Source organism: Prionailurus viverrinus, chromosome C2 (genome assembly GCF_022837055.1).
Source record: "Prionailurus viverrinus isolate Anna chromosome C2, UM_Priviv_1.0, whole genome shotgun sequence".
In the NCBI taxonomy this organism is placed as follows: Eukaryota; Metazoa; Chordata; class Mammalia; order Carnivora; family Felidae; genus Prionailurus; species Prionailurus viverrinus.
This window is the reverse complement of record NC_062569.1, coordinates 89,576,456-89,598,754: the sequence shown is the minus strand read 5'-3', so window position 1 is coordinate 89,598,754 and position 22,299 is coordinate 89,576,456. Positions and strand designations below refer to the sequence as shown.

Genomic DNA, 22,299 nt, shown 5'->3' with positions numbered 1-22,299 from the left:
TGACTCCAAGTCTCCCAAACTCCACTGCATCCTGGACTTCTCTTAGATGTCCCAGGGGCACTGCATGTTCTAAATCTACAAACTGAACTTCAAAAGGAACATGTCACCTGTGCAGGGTTCTGTCAGCTAAAGCTGCTCAGAAAATCCTTCCTGACCGAGTAATCTACAGAGCCTTTCCTCCTTGGTTCATTAGGTCTGTAGTGTCCTGGAGAGTTTAGAGCAAGAATACCGGAGAGATGAGGACTGGTGTGGTGGACGAGACAAACTGGGACCAGCAGCAGAGATGGACCATGTCATCCCACTCATCAGTAAACATTTGGAACAAAAGGAGGCCTTTCTTAAGGTGAGAGCACATTGTCACCCACAGTGTGAGACATTAGCCTTGCTCCTTGGTCTCCGTTCTCTCTGACTCTGTCACACACACGCGGGCATCATCATATGAGCTTTCCATCCCCCCGTTTTCCTCACTTCTTATCTAAAGGGAGGTATCTGTAGAGAAGATAAAAGAAGATACTGGCTGGTTACCCTGAAAGGTTGAAAAGTTACACTTCAAATATTATTTCTCTCAGCACTTTCTAGATGACTAGGCAGTTATTATATACCATTAGTACAGGTGCCATGTTTGAATATCATGATATCCCGTTGATGTTGTTAATTGAGAAAAATACATAGTTTCACCCAGTGATGTTTGGTTTATAAAAATATTTTTAATTGAAATAGATAAGCCCAGGGGCACCTGGTCGTCTCAGTCAGTAGAGCATGTGACTCTGGCTTTTGGGGTCGTGAGTTTGAGCCCCCACATTGAGCACAGAGATTACTTAAAACAATTTTAAAAAGAAAGAAATATATAAGCCCAGATTAAATCAGTCTTAAAAATAAATATTTTATAAATGGATGATGCAAAATTTAGGGCAAGAATTAAATGAATTTAGACACCTTATTTATCAATAGAACAATTATCAGTAACCAATGGATATGACACCACTTATTTATTCTGTTGCGTGAAGAGAGAAATACCTCAGTTTGTTTGTTTTGGTTTTTAATAGAGCCCTGGTTTCTCAGGGAGGAAGCACAGTCCTGCTCTGAGCAGGCTTTCAGCTGGTGTGGAAAGTCCTAGTAAGCCTCTTTCCTCTAGCCTTTGATCTTCTCTCTGCCAGAGTCATCTGTGTTAAAAATTATCTAAAGGCTCTGTTTACTCTCAAATTTCTTGCTTTCATGTTCTGCTTCCTTTCAGGTTTCTGAAAGTACAAAGAGAATTTTTATACTCTGACATGTTGCTACTGCTTTTCTATAATTCTATAATTAACTGACTTTCTTTTATTAGGGATTTTCTATACTTGACCACCTCTTTGAGTTTTACTTTTTTCTCTCTCTCTCTTTCTCTCTTTTTAAGATAGCTTCTCCCTGCACTCCTCCTTTCAGGCACTTGCACCTGCACTCAATCAGAACCCTTAGTAATCAGCTCTTACTAATAAGATTAAATAAAAAGTCCTCTATACCAGGCCTAAGAGATTTTAAAAGTCTTTTCTAGTACAAAACAAAGTTTAAAACAATAATTTAAGTGGAGCATATTAAAGAATTTTAAAAGAGGCATAACGTATTACTTCATAAAATTACATGTTTCTTTTGAAGCATGAAAGAAAAAAATGTTTTCCATATGTGCCTAAAATCATAGGTGAGAAACCCCCTATTGCTGTGGGAATTAAATGCCCAATGGCAGACACTGAGTTCTCCATTTATGTGTATTAGTTCATCTATGTTGGATACTTTAGCTTTGGACCACCATCCAGCTGTTAAATTCATGGAATTCATGGTGGATAGACTCACCAACAGTCTTTTACCAGAGCTCCCAGAAACAATTGTTACTAATGCAAAATTTAAAATAATTTTTTACAGCATAATTTGTGGAATCAGTTGCTAAATGTAAAAAGGTGTCAAAATTTGACAGTTTTGTTTAGAGATACTATTGAAAACTGTAGATTAAAAATTAGTGGACTAGCATGTATCATAATCCCCCTTATCCATGGGGGATATGTTCCAAGACTCCCAGTGGATGCCTGAACTTAAATATACTATGCTTTTTCCTATGTGTGTATACCTATGATAACGTTTAATTTATAAATTAGGTACAGTAAGAGTTCAACAACTGAAACGCCCAGAGTCTAAGAGACCCCCCAAAACAAACCACCAGAGTCCAGAGTCAAAGCTAAGCAGCAAGGGTCATGTATTGCATGTTCAAACCTGGACCTCTGCGCCCCCGTTGCCGGTGACGCCAAGAGGCCCTGAGAGAGGTTTTTACACCCCTTTTATAGACAGGTACAAACAAGTCATGGGGAAATCAGGAATTTTCCACAGTTACAGAGCTGTGATTGGTTGGTGTTTAAAGTTGGACACTTAACAGTATTCGATTGGTTCCTGCCTTTAGGTCAGACCACAACCGGGGGTACGGGTATCACAATGATTGATCAGGAATACACGGATGTGCCAAGCAACAATGATTGATCAGGAGTACACGGATGTGCCAAGTAACAATGGTTGATCAAGAATATACGGATGTGCCAGGCAATAATGATTGATCAGGAATACATGGGCATGCCAAGCAATTGTACAGAAGCGGAACAAGCTGGTTAAGCTTGGTTAGGTTTCAGTTTCCCATAACTTAAGCTTTTAAGTTTCAGTTTTCTCAGGCCTCTCACAACGATAACTGATAATAAATAGAACTGTAACAATATGCAATAATAAAAGTTATGTGAGTGTAGTCTTTCAAAATACCTCATTGGACTGTACTCATCCTTCTTGTGATGCTGTGAGATGATAAAATGCCTACAAGATGAGATGAAGTGAGGTGGATGATGTCGGCACTGTGAAGTAGCAATAGGCTACATCACATCAGGAGGAGGACCACCTGCTTCTGGACCGCAGTTGACTGCGGGTAACTGACACTGCACAGATGGAAACTGTGGATAAGGGGCCCTGCTGCAGTACTTCTGCAACAGAAGAAAACCTCAAAGAAATTCAGAAATTCTTTGGCCTTGAGAGAAACTAGGAATAATCTGTCAGTAGTCCTAGATTCTAGCCCTGACATGCTTCATGATTCCTGCCCACTTGGGGCCTGGGTCTCCTCCATGGGGACAAGGAGAACGTGACCTGTCCTCTGCCATGCACAGCTAGCACGAATTGTCAAGAGGGTGGTGGAATGGCTCTTAGTCCTGTGTGTGGATCCATATTTCCCAGCAGTAGGATATTAGTGTCACTGAGGTGGGCGTGGATTTTATGGACAAATAAGGTTTTTTTAATGTAATTTCCATTTGGATATGGAATGTATGGTTAATAGGTTTGTTTACCAAATTTGCTTTCTCAAGTCTAATGTTAAAGTGACTTACCCCAGTGGTCATATAAGAGGCATTCTGGTGGCAGAGGAAAACCAGCCTGACGCAGTAACTATGACATTATTAACACTGAATCAACATATAGGGAGTCAAGGGATGGCTGATTTCTGATTTTGAGCTGGGATGGAAAGGAGAGAAGCCCAGGGAGTGATTCTTTCTTCCACAAAAGGGTGAGCCTCCTACATTGGGATTGGAGTATCTGTGAACCAGAAGTGGCCTCCAGGGCTCTGCTTACCCAGAGCTCCAGAAACCTCACCACCAGCACCCCTTTTCCAGTGTCTTAGACCCCAGGCACCTGCTGGGGTCCTCACACCTTTGTCTCTCTCAGGCCTGTACCTTGGCGCGGCGGAACGCTGAAGTGTTTCTCAAGTACATCCACAGGAACAACGTCAGCATGCCCAGTGCCGCCAGCCACACGCGGGGACCTGAGCAGCAAGTGAAAGGTCAGTGTGGGGGCTTCCAGCCGTGAGCCGCATCGGCAGCACTGACCGGAGGCTGTGTACCTTGTCTTTATGCAATCTCTGATTTCCTGATTCTTCTCCTTGGATAAGAAAAATGTTGATGTGAGATGGTATGGGCAGTGGTGATTCCTGGGCAATTTTTAAACATGCATCAAGATTTGGAATGGAAAAATGAAGATGTAATTTCCCCGGCACTTTTTCAGTTATCTTGATCTAGAGCAACACTTAATTTTATGAATTAAAAGAAATGGTCTGTATCTACACCGTTTGTATAGTAGCCACTAGTCACACGGGCTACTGAGCACTTGAAATGTGGTGAATGCAACTGAGGAACTAAATTTTTCCTTTTATTGAATATTAATTAACTTAAATGTAAATATCCAGATGTGGCTAACATGTATTGAAGAACACAAGACTAGGGTATCTTACAGCCCAGAAACAAGACAGACTGAGAAGCATAAAACCAAATTCTAATCCTGGCTTTATGACTCACCATGTAAGCTTTTATAATTTCAGTTTCTTATTTTATTTATTTATTTATTTTTATTTTTATTTTTATTTTTATTTTTATTTTTATTTTTATTTTGAGAGAGAGTGCGAGTGAGCTCGGGGCAGAGAGAGAGAGAGAGAGAGAATCCCAAAGTGGGGCTCAAGCTCACCCGATGCAGGGCTTGAACTCACTAAACGTGAGACCATGACCTGAGCCAAAGTTGGATGCTTGACCGACTGAGCCACCCCAGAGCCCCTTTTTCATACTTTAAAATGGAAGGTGTCTGAATTCTGGTTCCTCAAAATGTGGTCCCCAGACCAGCAGCACTGGTATCACCTGGAGACATGTGAGAAGCACAGACTCTCAGGCCCTGCCTAGACCTGCTGAGTGAGAAGCTGCGTTTTGACAAGAGCTCTTCCACCCCAACCAAGCAGATGATTTGTGTGCACATAAAATTTAGATAACTACTGGTCTAGATAATCTTTAATATCTCTCTGAAGTCTATAAAATCTACAATTGTATGAACAAATCAGTAACCTTCAATAATTACTAATCAGGTGACCACTTTCAGCTTAAATGATTATCATTGGTATCACTGATGCTGGGCCATGTGGAAATTGGCCTTCGAGTGAAGAATTTAACAAGTGTCATCTCATCTTGACACAGCAGAGGACTGCAAGTCTGGAGACCCAGGCTAGGGAGGGAGCTGAAACTGACCTGGAGTGAGGGGTGGGGACAGGCTGAGGGCTGAGAAGTGGGTGGCACTGATCTGCCATAGGAAGGGCCTCCCTCCCTGCTCAGAGAGCTCGAGAGGTGGGAAGATCAGAGGCCACTGGGAAGAATTACACTTAGGAATAAAATTTGCTGCAGAGAAGAAGGAAGCAGGGTTCCTTTTCCAGATATGCTCCCTGTTTGAGGTCAGGGGACCTGTGGGTGGCTGGCATTATGTCACTCTGTCCTTCGTGCACATTGCAGTGCTGGCAGCAGTCCGGGTGAGGCCAACTGCCTGTTGAGAGAGCATGTGCCTCCCCCTACACCTCACTGTACCAGGAGTGGCAGGCACCCAGAAAGACCAGAGTATGCTGCACCTTCATAAGGGTGAGGGCAGGTTGTTGTGTCCATAGGAAAGCTTTCCAGAAAGGGGAGAAATGAAATCTGAAACTCTAGGATTTTTGCCTGATCAGGGTTGATTCTCTTAACCACCGCAGAAGATTCTGCAGTGAGCAAAACAAGGATTAGGAGGCCAAAAGATTATAGTAAACACAGGTTCTTACTTGTCTTTGCCCAATTGAAGCTTCCACCTAAGCAGGGACCTACAATTTCTCCAATACCTATTTCCTTTCCACCTGCTGCCTGGACCCAAGGCCAGGACCACTTATTTTAAGTTTGTATTACAGGTGCAATTATTATGGCATAACAAGCAAAAATTCAGTGACATTCAACTGTAAGCATTTATTGTTCAAGTGACTGCATTGGCTGGGGACCAGCGGTCTTGGCTGGGCTTAGCAATGCGGCTTTGTTTCATGCTGCAAGTCTGGCTGGCTTGGTGCCTTCACTGCAGGTTGGGTTCTTGCCTGTTCCACATGTATTAATTCTGGGACCCCAGGTGAAGGAGAAATTACCCGGGAAAACTCCTTATAGTGGTGATGGCAAGGTCATGTGCACAAGCACACTAAGTTCCTGCTTGTATAATACCTGTTAACAACACATTTGCCAGATCAGGTCACACGGCTGAGCCTTAAAGCAGGGCAATTTGTCTCTTTGTGGAGGAACTAAAAAGTCACATAATAAAGGCATACATATAGGGATTGGTGACTAATTGAGACCTATGAAAGTTCTCAGCCTTAAAGGAAGAGAGACAGATTTTTGTCCTTCCAGGAGGATGCACTAAAAGTTCGAAGTACAAGTACTGTGATTTGATTGTGCCCTTTTTTGTAAAGCTTCTGTAGTGGTAGTCTGTGCTTCTCAGCCCCTCTAACCCAGAGGACCAAGGTAGCTAAGGACTCAGGCTCTGAGGTCAAACGTTTCTATCTGAATGACCCTGGGCAAGTTACCTAGCCTCTCTGAATCTCCGTGTCTTCGTCTCTAAATGGAGGTATTAATGGTATGTGCATCACAGAGTATTATGAGAATATGTGCTTGCTACCTAGCAAGTGCTTAATAAATATTAATTTTTCATATCATTGTGTATTTTATTAGTATCTAACAGAATTAGCAGGAAGCAGGAGGCAGACACAATACAAACTAAATAGGAGTGCTTCAAGCATAGAGCACACTATTAAAACACATAGGAAATTTAGGCATATAGCCAGCTGCTGCTGGAATGACAGGAGGAGAGAGGGACATGACATGGATGAACACCTGCCGTGGCCCATCATGGTGCCACATGCCTGGTGCATGTCCTCTCACCTGATATCATTAGAGGTAACGAGAATAGCATTCACCTTTTCTTAGCATGGAAATTTGGACCTAGAGACCTGATTCCAGGTAGACATGATCCTAACACAGCTTCCCTACGCCCATGATTTCAAGGCTGTGCTGTGTGTGCATAGCCGCTTGTACAGGGCAGAGAGTGTGGCTCAGGACATGGGTTATCTATGCAGTTATACTGTCCCTCATACTGTTGTTCCTCTCCCACCCTCTCCTAGCACTCCAGAGTGGCTGGGATTCTTATCAAGTCTCCTTGCTCTCCATAGGCTCCAGAGGCCAACTGAGTTAGCTGTTATTTTAAGATCTGACACCTCCCAAGGTATCTTACCATCAAGCACTGGCTTTGGTATGAAGAGAATCAGGGTCACTTTTAAGTTACCCTGGGGGCATCCTCTTCCTCCCTTAACTGATGGAACTTCATCAACAGGCCTCACGCCCCCGATCTTGATCCCCTCTGGGAAGTTCTCTGTGGACCAAGCTTTTGGTTCCCCACATCTGGTGCCTGGATTAGTCCCATGGGGAGATTTGCAAGTCACAGTTATCTGGCCCCTGGGGTGTGCAGATTTGCTCAGGGCCCCCCAGAAGCAGCGCTCCTCTCTTCTGCCCCACAGCCATCTTGAGTGAGCTCTTACAGAGGGAGAATCGTGTCCTGCACTTCTGGACCTTGAAGAAGCGACGGTTAGACCAGTGCCAGCAATATGTGGTGTTTGAGCGCAGTGCTAAGCAGGTATGTTGCCCTGACTTTGCCTCAGTTCTGGGGACTGTGTGGACACCCAGATGACCACAGCATGGGACACAGAGGAGGGTCACAGCAGCAGGCATAGTAGAGATGGGAGGTGGTGCTGACAAAAGGAAGGAGAACAGACTGTCACTTAGCAGTCCTTCAGCCTTTACCCGTACTCTGTACCAGGAGTTGGGAGAAGATGCTGGGGTCAGATTGCCTCTAAGAGCTCATGGATGATCCTAGGCCTGGCCTAGAAGATGAGGATGAGACATTCTCTTTACTGGTAGGATGCTCCAAGTCTAACGGGAGAGGGCTCAGTCCTAAAATCAGCTTCCAAGCTCCATACTGACCAAATGGTGTCAGCATTTCCTGGGTCCGTCACACTGTCCCAAACAGTGTAACAATGCATGTTTTGCAATTGACAGCTGACTTTTGGGGGACTGGGTGGGTTGTTTCCTCCCACAGGCGCTGGACTGGATCCAAGAAACAGGTGAATATTACCTCTCAACACATACCTCCCCCGGAGAGACCACAGAGGAGACTCAGGAACTGCTGAAAGAGTATGGGGAATTCAGGGTGCCCGCCAAGGTAGGAAGCAATCTGGAGCCCTCCCCACACACACCCAGCACTCCCCAGTCTGGCCAGTTTTACATTATGAAAAGGAGAACAGCCTCAGTGCACAGAAATGTTGACCACAGGGGCAAGAGGTGGGGTGTCAGAGAGCGTGGGTAGGATGATCTCCATTGAAACCTGAATACCCAAAGAATTGCAGATGCTGGATGGAGCATCTGTATGAGAGAAGTCAGCTCCTATACACTGTGCTCCCAAATACTCACCTCCATGCTACAGGTGTAGACTCTGCTGTATTCTTTTAGACCAAATAAGGCGAAGGGGCACACTCATGTGAAATGCACACTGCACTGTGAACTTCTGCACCTATCCACACGTTCTTGACGTTTGAATGGTTTGGGAAGTCTACCCGTATAGGCCAGTGACTGTGGATGGGTTCACAAAACAGGTGAGTTTCTTATTTCCTGAACCGACGGCTTCCATCTGGCCTCAGACCTGCAAACGAGCCAGGCCGGGGTCTCTGGGGAGCAAAATGTGCACTGGCGCACACAGCACACACCGTCACACCCCCATTCACACTGAGGCAGGAAATGCTGTCGTAGGAGGAAATCTGTTTTCACAGCCAGGGTTTGGTCTGAGGACCCTTGGGTCTGGATGAAAATCTCCTGTCTCAGTTCCCTCTTTGTGGCATCCTCGCGCCTCACACTGGGCTCCCTGCCATCGAGGAGCCTGTCTTGGCACCACTTCCTCACATGGCAGGTGCTGTAACCAGGATGAGAGCTGCTTTTGTGGGGGTCACAGTGGGGGGGAAACGTACTGATGCCCACCCCCCCCCCCCCCCCCGCCCCAAAGATCCCTGCTAAGGCACATTTCCTCTAGTTTCCTGTCACAAAATTAGGCCCTTAGCCTCTTTCTGGAACTGATACTTTATGAGTGGGTATTCACTTTATGAATTCTACACTATGAACTTCTGATAGTGGCAAACTTTCCCCTGCAACCCTGTGAGCTGCGGGGCCTTTTCATCCAATGTGAAAAGCTGTCAGTTCAGATAAGAGACTCATTTCAGTACCAACCAGAGCAAACAGCACTAGGAAGGTGACAGATGCCCAGAACTCTTTTCAAATCCAAATGAAAACAGCTTTTGAATGACCTATACTTTGTGTCTATCTGCCCCCCTCCAAATAATGAACCATTAACAAGCAGAATGGTATCAGATCCACTGGTGTTCCAACCCCATCAGATGGATTGTGGTAGATACCCAGAACTTGTTAGGATCGGAATCTGTTCATAACCTAAGAGGAAATGTAGAGAATTGTCTAGTCAACTTAACTTCCTCTTCCTTAAGATCTTCTTGCTGTCTTTCTCCTCTTTTCCATTCATATTCGCAACCACCCTAACTGGATTCCATGCTTTCAGCCTCTCCTTCCTTCCCATCCATCGTGCTCATCATTGAGGTTCATCTTGAAAACACTGGGTGGGCACTGTTTCCACCCAGTCCAAGAACTTCAGTGATTCGCCAGTGTCTTCAGATTAACAACCTCCTCAGTAGCACCACCTCACCTCCCCAGTTTTATCTTCATTATTCTTTCGTGCAAATTTTATGCTCCAGCTGAATGGATGTATTTTCTTACCCTCTGAGAGATACATCATATGCTTTCTTGCCTCTGTACCTTTTCCATACTGTTTTTCTGCCTAGAATATTATTTTCTTCCTTCTGGTTTGTATTTTTAAAAAAGAGCCTGCCTTTCCACTGGAGTGCCTCCTCCTCTGTGATCATGCAGACATGCCGGGATGTGATCTGGCCCATCCCTGCATTCCGGCCACTGTTGTCTGTATAACCCTTAAGGGACCTGCCATGAACCATCCTGTTCTCCAGTAATCTGTGCGAAGTGTCATCTCATGTCTGAGCCAGCAAGATCCCAAAGGATAAGAACCACACTTTGTTTACTTGCCTGACTGAATCATGCATCAAAGGGAGGCTGCGAATATTTGTGAACATAGGGGAAAAAAGAAGTTTGGGTAGATTCAATGACTCCCTACACCAAATCTATATTTAATGTGATTCTATTCCTTTGGCTCTCTCTGTTCTCTCTCCCTCCTAACTTAACTCTTTCCATAATGGGGTTTCATTTTCCCATCTATCATGTTCTAAGTCTCAAGAATATTTATTACAGGGTAACAAATCCAGCTGAAGAGCTTCTGATTAAAGGCAACAGTTGCCTCCTGTTCCTCTCCAGCTGCACTTCCCAGAGGCAAGCCTTCTTTAACTAGCTACCTTTGATTTTAATCTTTATAACCAGTAAAGTGAATTGGAAACGGAAACCAAATTGACCTCAACACAGAGAGAAAATAGGGTGGCCCTCACAACTAAACAGGGCAATAGAGCATATTGAATATGTTGAATTATTATTCTCTGCTCCAAAGAAACAGATCAAATAGAAGAAACACTAAATATAAAAATATACTTTCTATATAGCAAGCCACAAGTGTAAAGAGAAAAATAAGATAAAGAGAATCGGGTGGGGATAAGAGGATAACAAAATTTTTCTTATTGTGGTAGGCTGTAGAAAATCCAGTTAGAAGAATACACGAGATATTTTCCTATTGTGGGCTTCCAAATTTATAAGGAGTCAAAGTACATGATGATAGGAAAGCTTAATCATTTTGGCAGCTGGAAGAAATCTATTTCTTCTAATAGCAAAATTTTGTTTGAAGATTCTTTGGTTTTTCATTTTTTACAATTCAGTGGATTTTGTATATTCACAAGGTCATACAACCATTGCCACTATCTAGCTCCAGAACATTTTCATTACCCTCAAAAGAAACCCTGTACCCATTAGCAGTGACTCCCCATTCCTTCCTCTCCTCAGCCCCTGGAACCACTATTCTATTTTCTGTCTTTATGAATTTGCCTATTCTGGAAATTTCATATAAACAGAATCCAGGAATCCTGTAATACGTGGCCTTTTGTGTCTGGCTTTTTTCATGTATAATGTTTTCAAGGTTCATTCATGTTGTGGTATGCATCATTACTTCATCGCTTTGTCTGACTGAATAAATACTCCATTATAGAGATATGCCACACTTTTTATCCATTCATCAGTTGATGGACATTTGGGTTGTTTTCTGTTTGAGGCTACTATGAATAATGAATATTTGTATACAAGCCTTTGTGTAAACATCTCTTTTCAGTTCTCTTAGGTATATACCTAGGAGTGGAATGGCTGAGGCCTATGGTGACTGTATGTTTAACTTTTTGAGGAGCTGCCCAACTGTGGCTGTGCCATTTTACATCCCCACCAGTGGTGTATAGGAATTCTGACTTCTCCACATCCCCTCCAATACTTATCATTTGTCTTTTTAATATAGCCATTCTGGAGGGCATGGGGATTTTATTTACATCTCCCAAAGAGAACTGATGTTGAGAAGACACTTCTTTAAACTGGTAATTTTATCTCCAAAAGTGAAAGAAGCTATGAGATAAGTCAGACTTAATTCTTAACAAAAGAGAATTAAATGATAACAAAAGTGCCTTGTGCCTTAGCTGAACTAAATTAGCTAATTGAGAAATGAAGGCTGTGTGGAAAGGGGACACTGGGCTTGTTTGCAGGTGCTTTACACTGAGAAAAGTAGGATCTGAACAGTTCAGATAAAAGATGGACCTGATTTTGTTTCTGAGACTCGTAAGAGGATATAGTTTACATGCAATAGACATTTTTGAAAGTTTTAGTTTCTCACATATAGTGACAAACTCTCCCCTGTGGAATGAATATGAAGATGTATCTCAAGAGAACTTTTTACCCACACAGGGAGCTCAATAAATTCATATCTACAAAGAATGTATCAATAAATACAAGGAATATCAGCAATGAAAGGCAAATTGGAAGATTATAATGAGATTATGAGAATAATATCAGAAGGCTAAATAACTTTAATAACTTATCAAATGTGCAAAAGATACCAAAAGGGCTTTTTGAAAACTATATTCAGAGTAAGGCTCACTGATCAGGGAAAGATGGCATAATATTAACTGATCAAAGAAGGGAAAGAAGAAAAAGGTGGGGGGAGGAAGAAAAATAGAACTACTGACCCCTTTATTTTTACCTCTGACTTTTCTAGCAGATTACATAGAATTCAAAATAGAGCAAAACATACATTAGAGGAACCATGAAGCCCAGGATAAGTGAGATATTTATCCATTCTAAATTTCCAGGCTCAAATGAATTACATTTCCTAAAGGCTTCATGGCCCATACACCTGACCCTACCATTCAAGAGCCTCTGCAATCTGACCCCCATTTTTTCAGTCTATATAAGTTACTCTGTTTTGGTGGCAAGACTTGAGATTCAAACTGGCTTGAATTATGAAAGGGAAAAGATATTGTATGGCTGTATATGGAAATGAATATAGAAGCCATGGCTAGACCTCCCAGGAGTCCAAGAAAATCTGAATGACTCAGCCTTATGGGAAGAACAAGAAATGTGGCATAGTCTCACCTCTGGATGTGAACACTGGGCTGTCACCCTACACCAGGGGCCATCCTAGCAATCACACTGTCTCATCATCTCATGACAGGGGGATCAGGAATACATTATCACCGCTACTGTGATTCAGCTTGTCTTTCCCTTCTCATGTCTGCTGTCTGTTTTCAGTTCTACTCTGCAACCACCTACCCAGTTTTCCATGCAGTCTAAATCACCAGAAAAACAACTGGGGCCAGGACACCACACAAGAAGTCAGTGGCTTCATATTGATGGGCCACCCCAGTGATACAAGTGTTTGCCTCTGATATCATCAGCTGTGGCCAAGCATTTGGCAGGTCACATGGTGCCACCATAGTCACTCGTATGTGAGAATTCATTTCAGACTACTCTAAGTAGGTGCATGGTTGCAGTCCAGTGTATGGGTCAAATTTTTCATCTAATTCTCCCCAGTATAAACCCTCAACTTTTGCTGGTCCAGCTTTACTTACCTCCAAACACAATATTACTCACTAATTCATTTATTCAACATTTATGGTATGCCCACTATTTTCTAGACCCTGGAGATACAAATGAATCAGATGTAACACTTACCTTTGAGATGTGCACGGTCTAATGAAGGAGACACATAAGTGACTCAGACTGATATGTGCTGAAGTAGAGGTACACATATAGTGCTTTAGGGACAGGGGAAAGAGCATCCCCCATCAGCTGGTGGGGAAGAGGGCCACTGGATGGAAAGCAGGGATGAGTAGGTACCACCCATGACAGCAGGAGGGACATGTGAGGTCGGCATGACTGGTGCTTAGGGGCCATGGAGATCCTGGAGGCAGTCACTAAGGTAGGTGAGACCACATGAGGAGGGTTTGTCTACACTGCCCATTTTACTGTCCATTTGTTCCCCCAGGTCCATACATACCTGGGACCCTCTTGGTCACAAGCCATTCTCTCTGTTGCATCTGAATCACAGTTTCCAGGTTTCAGGATGCCATTTCCTGTGATGGAGCTGCCTGTAGGGCTGCTGCCACCAGCTGGCCATGAAACTCCCATTTCATGATGACATCTTACTGAGAGAGTAAATAAATAAAAATAAATAAGTGCTTTCAAGAGTTTTACATAAAGATTTCTTGATTATAGCTGCAAAAAATTAATCTCTGTTTTAAATAAATAGCAAACCTTATAACAATTGTTTTCAGAGGGGAAAAAAAAAAAACCTAAATGTAGTGAGGTAGAAGTCCTTAGGATACCAGGGATCTTTTCTTAACCAATTCCCAATGCTATTATTCTTTGCCTTATCATGGCTAAGGAGATGCTTCTCCTGTCCCCATACCCACCTTCTTTCCTTCACACCAAAGTTTTTTGGGGCCCTCGTTTCCCAGCCTGGGTACCAGCTCATTGTCCTGAGACAGGAGAGGCTCAGACATGTGTGTTGCTGAAGAGCTGGATTCCACATCTTTCTGGCCTTGCTTGTCTTTCTGGCCAGAAGGAGTCCCTTTCTGGCATTTCTTGAGAGGGTTAGTCTATTGTGGGAGATGAGCCTGGAAAAGTGAGAGAGGAGGGTGGAATAAAGAAAGGCTCTTCTGGAGCACCTGGGTGACTCAGTTGGTTAAGCATCCAAATTTGGCTCAGGTCATGATCTCATGGTTCGTCGATTCAGGCTCCACATAGGGCTCTGTGCTGAGAGCTCAGAGCCTGGAGCCTGCTTCAGATTCTGTGTCTCCCTCTCTCTCTCTCTCTCTCTGCCCCTCTTCTGCTCATGCTCTGTCTCTCTCAAAATAAACATTAAAAAAAAAAAAGAAGAAGAAGAAAGGCTCTTCTGTCCGTTCTACTTTTGCTCCAGAAATTTTTTGCCTCAGTTATCTAGATTTTAGCATGATCTAAATCTTGGACCTACTCTCTTCCAATCCAAAAGATAATTTTACTTCTCAGAATATTATTACAGTATTCTTTACTGTTTCGTAAAATTAATCAAGCTTCCCTGACTTTGGAGTTTCAAAACCCAACCTTAGGATAAAAGATAAGCAAGTGTTTACTTCTTTGAACATTTCTTCTGTTTCCGTATCTTACTGACATAGTCCTGCTTCCCCACGAGACCTTTCCTGCCCATGCCAGCCCACCTTCATTTTTTCCTGTTTTAAAATTCCTGCAGTGTTAACTCTACATACTTCTCATGTTGACGTTCAGTTACGTAATGCCCCAAGTTATTTAACCACTCTACATGACTATCTTATCCCCTCTAGAGATATAGACTGTTTAGGGAAAATGAGTATCTTTTTCTCTGCTTTTGTTTACCCCCCAAACCTGTCCCCACAGCCTTCCGCACAGTGGTTTGGTACAGTGGTATGGACAGAGTAGATGTTGAACAACCTCTTGCTAGAAATGAAATTAATCCAATACACATCAAAACTCTACCTTAGCCCTGTAGTAGATACTAGCTTCATTAACTCCATTCTCTCTCTCTCTCTCTCTCTCTCTCTCTCTCTCTCTCTCCCTCCCTCCCTCCCTCCCTCCCTCCCTCTCTCTCTCTCCCTCCCTCCCCCACCTCCTCTCCCTCCCTCCTTCTCCTTCTCTCAGACAAGAGAGTAGTGAAAGGGGCAGACTTTACTCTTAAATATGTTAATTGGATTTCTTTAGATCCTGGCCTATGTCAGCTTTACCTGTTGACAAGCCCACTTCAGGCCAATACAGTGAAGGGAAGAGAACTAGGCACTTTGGTCCAGAGGCAAACAGGCTGTGTCGCTCACAGGTGGTATGAATTTGAACAAGCCCTAAGCCTCTCTAAGCCTCAGCTTTTTTCATCTTGGCTCAAAAAGACCCCACACCACCTCCTTCCATCCACCATTTAGAGATACTTTAAGACTCAAATGGATCTCAGATGTGACTTTAACCTATTCTGTGAACTGATAAATATATTAATGTGTAAGATTCTTACAGTAGTCATGATGGCTAACGTGTATTGCTTCCTGAGCTCTTAACATGAGCACTATGTTCCAGGCACTGTTCTGAGCATTCTACATTGTCATTTCATGAAATGTTCACAACAACCTATGATGTAGGATTATTATGATCCCTATTTTGCAGGTAAAGGAACTGAGGCACTGAGGATTTAACTAATTTATTCAAGATCTCCCAGCTAGTAAGTGAGAGCTGGGCTATAAACCCAGGCAGGCAGTGAGGTATCTGTGGCTGCTGTGAAGAAAAGAGGGATGGGACTGAAGGGCCATGAGAGTAAATGTAATCCAGTAATTTAAGACCATCTTTTGGGACAGCAAACAAAGGAGAAGGTGAAGCTTCTGATTCAACTGGCCGATAGCTTTGTGGAAAAAGGCCACATTCATGCCACAGAGATCAGGAAATGGGTGACCACAGTGGACAAGCATTACAGAGACTTCTCCTTGAGGATGGGAAAGTACCGGTACTCCCTGGAGAAAGCCCTCGGCGTCAACACAGAGGTAGGCATGGGGGTTGCTTAGCTGGGACATCCTCCCTTCTCTCCCTCTCCATGCCACTGATCTCATTACCATGGAAGGAAGTGGACTGTCCAGAGCAATCTTTCTGAGCTATTGACCCCTAGAACGCCTGCCTTGTGTGGTTTTTCTAGTGGAGGGGATGGATCTTGGTAAGCCGTTGGCCTCCAGCCCCTCATGATTAGTACTATACAGCAAAATTGGCTGGCCAGGGGTGGGACCCATGGCTACAGAACAGTTTTTCTATGTGTAGAGTTAACTGTTGCCTTTGACGATTAAACCCTTTACCTTGGCTTCATCAGTACCATCTTCCAACCAATTATGTTAATCAGCAAATGTTAGGGTCCCCATTATGCACAATAGTGCTCTTTCAAGAATAAGGGATGCAGTTGTACAAAGGCTATTTGACATTTCAGCTGAAAAGAGATACTATTTGCCATGAATCAAGGAAAGACTGACTGTTAATCTCTTCTTTGTAATAGAGGTCAGTAACCTATGAATTAAGAGCTAAATATAGGCTGGCAATTTAATCCTAGGATTTCTAATTCTTAAATCTTTAAATAGGCTCATGCTCTGAAGCAGAGCAGACTAGAGAGTGCACTAGTTAAACCGCTAAAATTGAGGGAAATAATAACATATCCCCCATGCTTTAAACTGTGAGATTTTTTTCTAAAGGCTCCCACCCTGTATACATACAAAACAGTGGTTGAAATAAGCAGGGATGGGCAGCTAGAAAATTTCGTAATTGTTCTATCATGTAGCTTTCTATTTACAAGGGAAGTTGTTCATTAAATAAAAATATTGGCTTTTATTATTTTCCCTTGACAAATGAAAGTTTTCTTATATCTTTATGTATTTCGGTTTCACACTGTTTTAATGGTTAATAACCAATCTTAGACTAATTTATATGTGTGTGTGCGTATAGATTGATTGATTGATTGATTTAATAAGGACTGAAATCCTTGGGGAAATATGACACTAATTATTAAATATACTTATTGTTTTTCCTTGCTATGGATATTAGCCCTGACCATTTGACTTGAACATTTTATATATTTCTTATTTGGAAAAAAATGTATATTCCTTAAAGAAGAGCACTCGTAGGTGGCCATTTGAGGGATTCCCCATCTTCTGAACTTGCTCCGTTATATCTTTCTCCCGTCTTGCCTTCTACCTTCTCCCCTAACTTTGGTGAGTTGCTCTCCCGAAGCATCTCTCAGATGACCTCTGCCATCTCTCTCTGTGTAGGACAATAAGGACTTGGAGCTGGACATCATCCCAGCAAGCCTTTCAGATCGTGAGGTCAAGCTACGGGATGCCAACCACGAAGTCAATGAAGAGAAGCGGAAGTCAGCCCGGAAGAAAGAGTATGTTTTGGAGAGCTTTCACCCAATTAGCAAGCTCCTCTTCTTTTTCTCTGCTACATGACCCTTTTGACAGCTTAATGTGTCCTCATGATCACCCACAGAAGGGTGGAATGGACAGACATGGTGCTTCTAGCCACACTTCACACAAATCAAGAATTATAGAGCATTGGATAGTGGAAACAAGGAACCATGCCCACCATATAAAACATTTCTTGATCACTCTGCTTTATTTATATTGGTGCTGGGGAATTACACATACCCAGAGATCTTGCAAGGGCTTTATGGAAAACGTTTTGACAGATTCATTTTTGGGTAGTGCTGGAAAAAAATAGTGTGTCCTAAAATTAAGAAGCCCAATGTAGTTGATTTTATCAAAATAGAGTAGGACCACAGGTCCCTTGGAGCTGAAGAAACTGAAGCCAGTCTGCAAAGCCAGAGCTTGTGTTTTATCTGGGAAGTGTATTAGTTTGTTTGGGCTGCTGTAACAAAGTATGATGAATTAGGTAGTTTCAACAGCAGAAATATATTGTTTTACAGTTCTAGAGACTGGAAATCTGAGATCAAAATGTTGGCAGAGTTGATTCCTTCTGAGGGCTTGGAAGGAAGGATTTGTTCCAGGCCTTTCTCCTTACCTTCTGGATGGCTGGCTTCAGGTGCACATGGCATTCTCCCAAAATATACTTATATACATATTTCTCCCTTTTTTAAAAAAAAATTTTTTTTAATGTTTATTTATTTTTGAGACAGAGAGAGACAAAGCATGAACAGGGGAGGGGCAGAGAAACAGGGAGACACAGAATCTGAAACAGGCTCCAGGCTCTGAGCTGTCAGCACAGAGCCCAACGCGGGGCTCAAACTCACGGACCGTGAGATCATGACCTGAGCTGAAGTCGGGCGCTTAACCGACCGAGCCACCCAGGCGCCCCTATTTCTCCCTTTTTTAATGACACCAGTCACTTTGGAATAGGGCCCTACCCTTCTCCAGTATGACTCAGTCTTAACTATTTACATTTGTAATGGCTATTTCTAAATAAAGTTGCATTCTGAGGTACTAGGACTTTAACATATGAATTTTGGGGGAACACAATTCAGCCTGTAACAAAGAGGGTAATAAAGAGATCATACTTGGCCAAATCTTCCTGCTGGACTCTCTCAGGGTCACCAAATAGCCAGAGGATGTTAAAGGGCAGGTGGAAAAGAGAACAAAATGAGATGGAGGGTAGTGGAGCTAAATTATGAAGAAAGACAGTCAAGACTGCAGGAAGCAGATGGAGAAAAAGGAAGAGGGTGGAAGAATACCAGAAACCAAGGCAGTAAAATCAAAGATAACTTTTCAAAGCATCTCAGATTATGCTCCTCCTGATTTTCCCTCTTTCCTTGTCTACCAAGTACCTGCAGTGTATAAGAAACTTTGCTTATGTGATCTTACTTAGTCCTTTCAGCAACCCTGTGTGATCAGCTGTTATATTAAGTAAGGAGTCTGAGGTTTAGAGAAGCAAGTCCTACCTCTAGTAAATGACAAAATCAAAACTCAGCTTCTATTTGTCTGACTTTAAAGCTCATGCCCTTTCCACTCTACCAATAGAATAAGAATATTAAGAGAGTGGCTACTTAACTCCTGCAAAAGGAAATTTAAAAAAAAATTTTTTTTTCAACGTTTATTTATTTTTGGGACAGAGAGAGACAGAGCATGAACGAGGGAGGGGCAGAGAGAGAGGGAGACACAGAATCGGAAACAGGCTCCAGGCTCCCAGCCATCAGCCCAGAGCCCGACGCGGGGCTCGAACTCACGGACCGCGAGATCGTGACCTGGCTGAAGTCGGACGCTTAACCGACTGCGCCACCCAGGCGCCCCAAAAGGAAATTTTTTTAAATTAATACTTTAATATTAATAGAAAGACCACTGCTAGAACAGTGTATTGCTTTAAGGAAAATCTCACAAAGGTAAAGGTCCAGGAAAAGATGCTGCTCATTTTCATATTTCTTGTGAAATTCCCCACAGGGGACACTTTAGGGATAGTCATTCTCAAAACTTTCATGTGATGGAGCACCTTCAAATTGGGGCTTTCGTTATGAACTACCATGAAAAACTGACATAGAAAGCCTATAAGATAAATGTGTAAGCATATACTTTGGCAAATTAGACATTACTGCATATCACATGTCAGCTAGGAAGCACCATTTTTTACTAAAAATCTGTAAAAGAAAGAAAATGAAGTAGGTATACTTCAGTGAAGCCACGCATCATAAGTTTAATAACTGCCAGAGAGCATTGTGTTGTTTTGGGGCCCAAGTGGAAGGGAGCTCTCTCCTTACAGATGTGAAGCACAAGCTTTGCTTTACGGGAGACCAAAAAGCAGTCACAACATTGTTAACTTGTGCTGTGCCTGGATTTGCTTGCTCAGCTTCACTCACACCAGTCTGTCCTGTAAACAAGCCCCGTTAGAATAGCATCAACGTGTACAGGATAATCTAGGCCAGAGGTCAGCAAACTATGGCCTACGGACCAAATCTGACCCCTCGTCTGTTTCGCATAGTCTGTAAGCATAAAGTTATTTTTTAAATATTTTTAAGTGGTTGAAAAAATATCAAAAGAAAAATATTTTATGATGTGAAAATTGGATAAAATTCTTTTTGTGTCCATAAATAAAGTTTTATTGGAACACAACCACACTTTTTCTTTTCATATTGTCTGTGGCTCCTTTCACATTACAACAGCAAAGTTGCCCACAAATATTGACTAGCAGGCTCTTTACAGAAAAAGTGTGCTACCCGTCCCCCCGTCCCCCCCCAAGTCTCAGTGGCAGTGTCTTGGGCATCTGTGCCTGGCTTTTAAACCTGGTTTGACTTCTAGTACTGCTACCATTTTGGTAAAAGTCAACAGTTCTATTGAACAGGAAACAGAAATCCTCATTCTGGGAGCTGTGAGACTTCCATGCAGGAAGCTGAGAGTGGAGCTGTGTAGCTGGTGAGAATGAATATGAGTGTTGCTGCATGTTTGTGCATACATGTGAGCACACACGTGTAATGGAGGACACACGTGTGTCAGCAAAGCATCACAGAGTGGTGAGACTGAGGCAGGAAAGGGAGAGAATATGGAACTAGCTGAACACAAACATGCTGGAGCAATAGACAACCAATGATAATACTCAGAGGCAAGGAATTTTGAAGAAAGGAAGAGACATGTTGGTAAAGCAAAAAAATGGGGTCATTCAGGAATGTCATAAATGCTGGGGTGGGGAAGAGAAGTTTGAAGGAGGGGAGGTATTATATCCCGAACCAACTAAAAGCCCATTTGTTTTCTTGTAGATTCATTATGGCTGAATTACTGCAGACAGAGAAGGCGTATGTAAGGGACTTACATGAGTGCTTAGAGGTAAGTCTTGCAATAATCGGTTCACAGCTGTATTGGAAAAATGACAGCCTTGCCAGCATCAAGTCCTTGAGAGGAGCTCAGTGCTCCTTGTCTTCTCCCGGAGCTTAACACATAAAAGCCAACAAAGGAAATCTTTCTCCCAGAGTCAGTAGTAATTGCAGGGGATTTTAAAATGCTTTTGAAAAGAAACTCTTCTCAGATTGGAGCTAGCCCCAGCTAGCATAGACAAGACTTGAATTCAAAATAAAAACCATGACATACTCAGTGAACTTAAGTTGAGTCTGCAATTTACACCTTCCCCCAGACACACTCAAACACACACGCATTTAATAAGAGGAATGTGGAGTTTGTACTTTGCTAGAGTCCAGAATGTGAGTTTCCCTAGCAACAGTTGAAGGTAATGGAACATTTGGGTTTTCTTTCTTCCCGTTCTGTTTATTTACCATCTCACTTTTTACACTCCATATGCAAGCCCAGTCTGAGTCTTAGCCCTCCCGTGTGAAGACCTGTTTATTTTGTCTGCATTTTGTAGTACTTGCCAGTGATGAAGATGTTGCTATCTTACAGACCTACCTGTGGGAAATGACCAGTGGCGTGGAGGAGATCCCCCCTGGGATCCTTAATAAAGAGCATATCATCTTTGGCAACATCCAGGAGATCTACGATTTTCATAACAAGTAGGTTGGTGGAGGGTTTCCCCAGAGCATACTTAGGGCCATAAATACTCATCATCAGGGCCTCTCAATGAGTGGATCAAAGCTGATTGGCAAATGTTGCCTGGTAATATTTACCTATTACTGCCTGGTGATATTACCTGTTAAATTTTCTTTTCTTTTTTATTTTTTCATGTTTGTTTATTTTTGAGAGAGAGCATGAGTGGGGGAGGGGCACCGAGAGGGGGACACAGGATCCAAAGTAGGCTTTGCGCCAACTGCAGAGAGCCAGATGCTGGGGCTTGAACTCACGAACCATGAGATCGTGACCTGAGCCGAAGTCAGACGCTCAACTGACTGAGCCACCTACGCGCCCCTACCTGTTAAGTTTTCTAAGTCAGTTGCTGTCAGACTTTTTTCTCACTCACCCCTATTTTTCCACAATTGTCCAAAATTGCTCATGGAGAGTGAAGTCAAGAATTTGGCAATGTCCCTCCCCAGTTCTCCTTAGGGCAGCATCTTCATATCCAATCAGAATGATAACCAGGCTTTGAGGAACTGAAAGTAGCTTCCCCTCAGCAAAATTGTGGGGAATTCTGACACTAGAATTCATCTAAGGCTAATTATTCTACCTTGTGGGCCATACGTATCAAATTCCATTGAAGTTTTTTTTTTTTTTTCAAGTTAAATTCCTCCTCTATCCCCAACTACCTGATAATCCCCACCTTCAACCAAAACAAAAACATATGTAAATAAATATATAGATAATCAGAATACCTAATGGGACACATTTTTTGACAGCTTATAGGGAATATCAGTCACAGCTGTATTGGAAAATGGGACACATTTTTTGACAGCTTATAGGGAATATCAGTCAACCCTCTATGTTTT

General features: G+C 42.8%; 1 protein-coding gene across 6 annotated transcripts in view; it reads left to right on the top strand.

Annotated features, from left to right (window-relative positions):
* LOC125174690 (kalirin-like) overlaps nt 1-22,299 on the top strand; it is a 577,730-nt gene that overhangs the window by 446,758 nt on the left and 108,673 nt on the right. For all 6 annotated transcript variants that reach the window (XR_007155513.1, XM_047874328.1, XM_047874329.1 and 3 more), the window contains exons 18-25: nt 194-343; nt 3,718-3,832; nt 7,382-7,497; nt 7,960-8,082; nt 15,815-15,997; nt 17,261-17,379; nt 20,689-20,755; nt 21,323-21,432. Coding sequence is in view for 5 of the 6 variants with exons in the window: in XM_047874328.1 (XP_047730284.1) it covers nt 194-343; nt 3,718-3,832; nt 7,382-7,497; nt 7,960-8,082; nt 15,815-15,997; nt 17,261-17,379; nt 20,689-20,755; nt 21,323-21,432 (983 nt within the window). In the remaining variant the exon portion in view is untranslated. The remainder of the gene's footprint in view (nt 1-193; nt 344-3,717; nt 3,833-7,381; nt 7,498-7,959; nt 8,083-15,814; nt 15,998-17,260; nt 17,380-20,688; nt 20,756-21,322; nt 21,433-22,299) is intronic.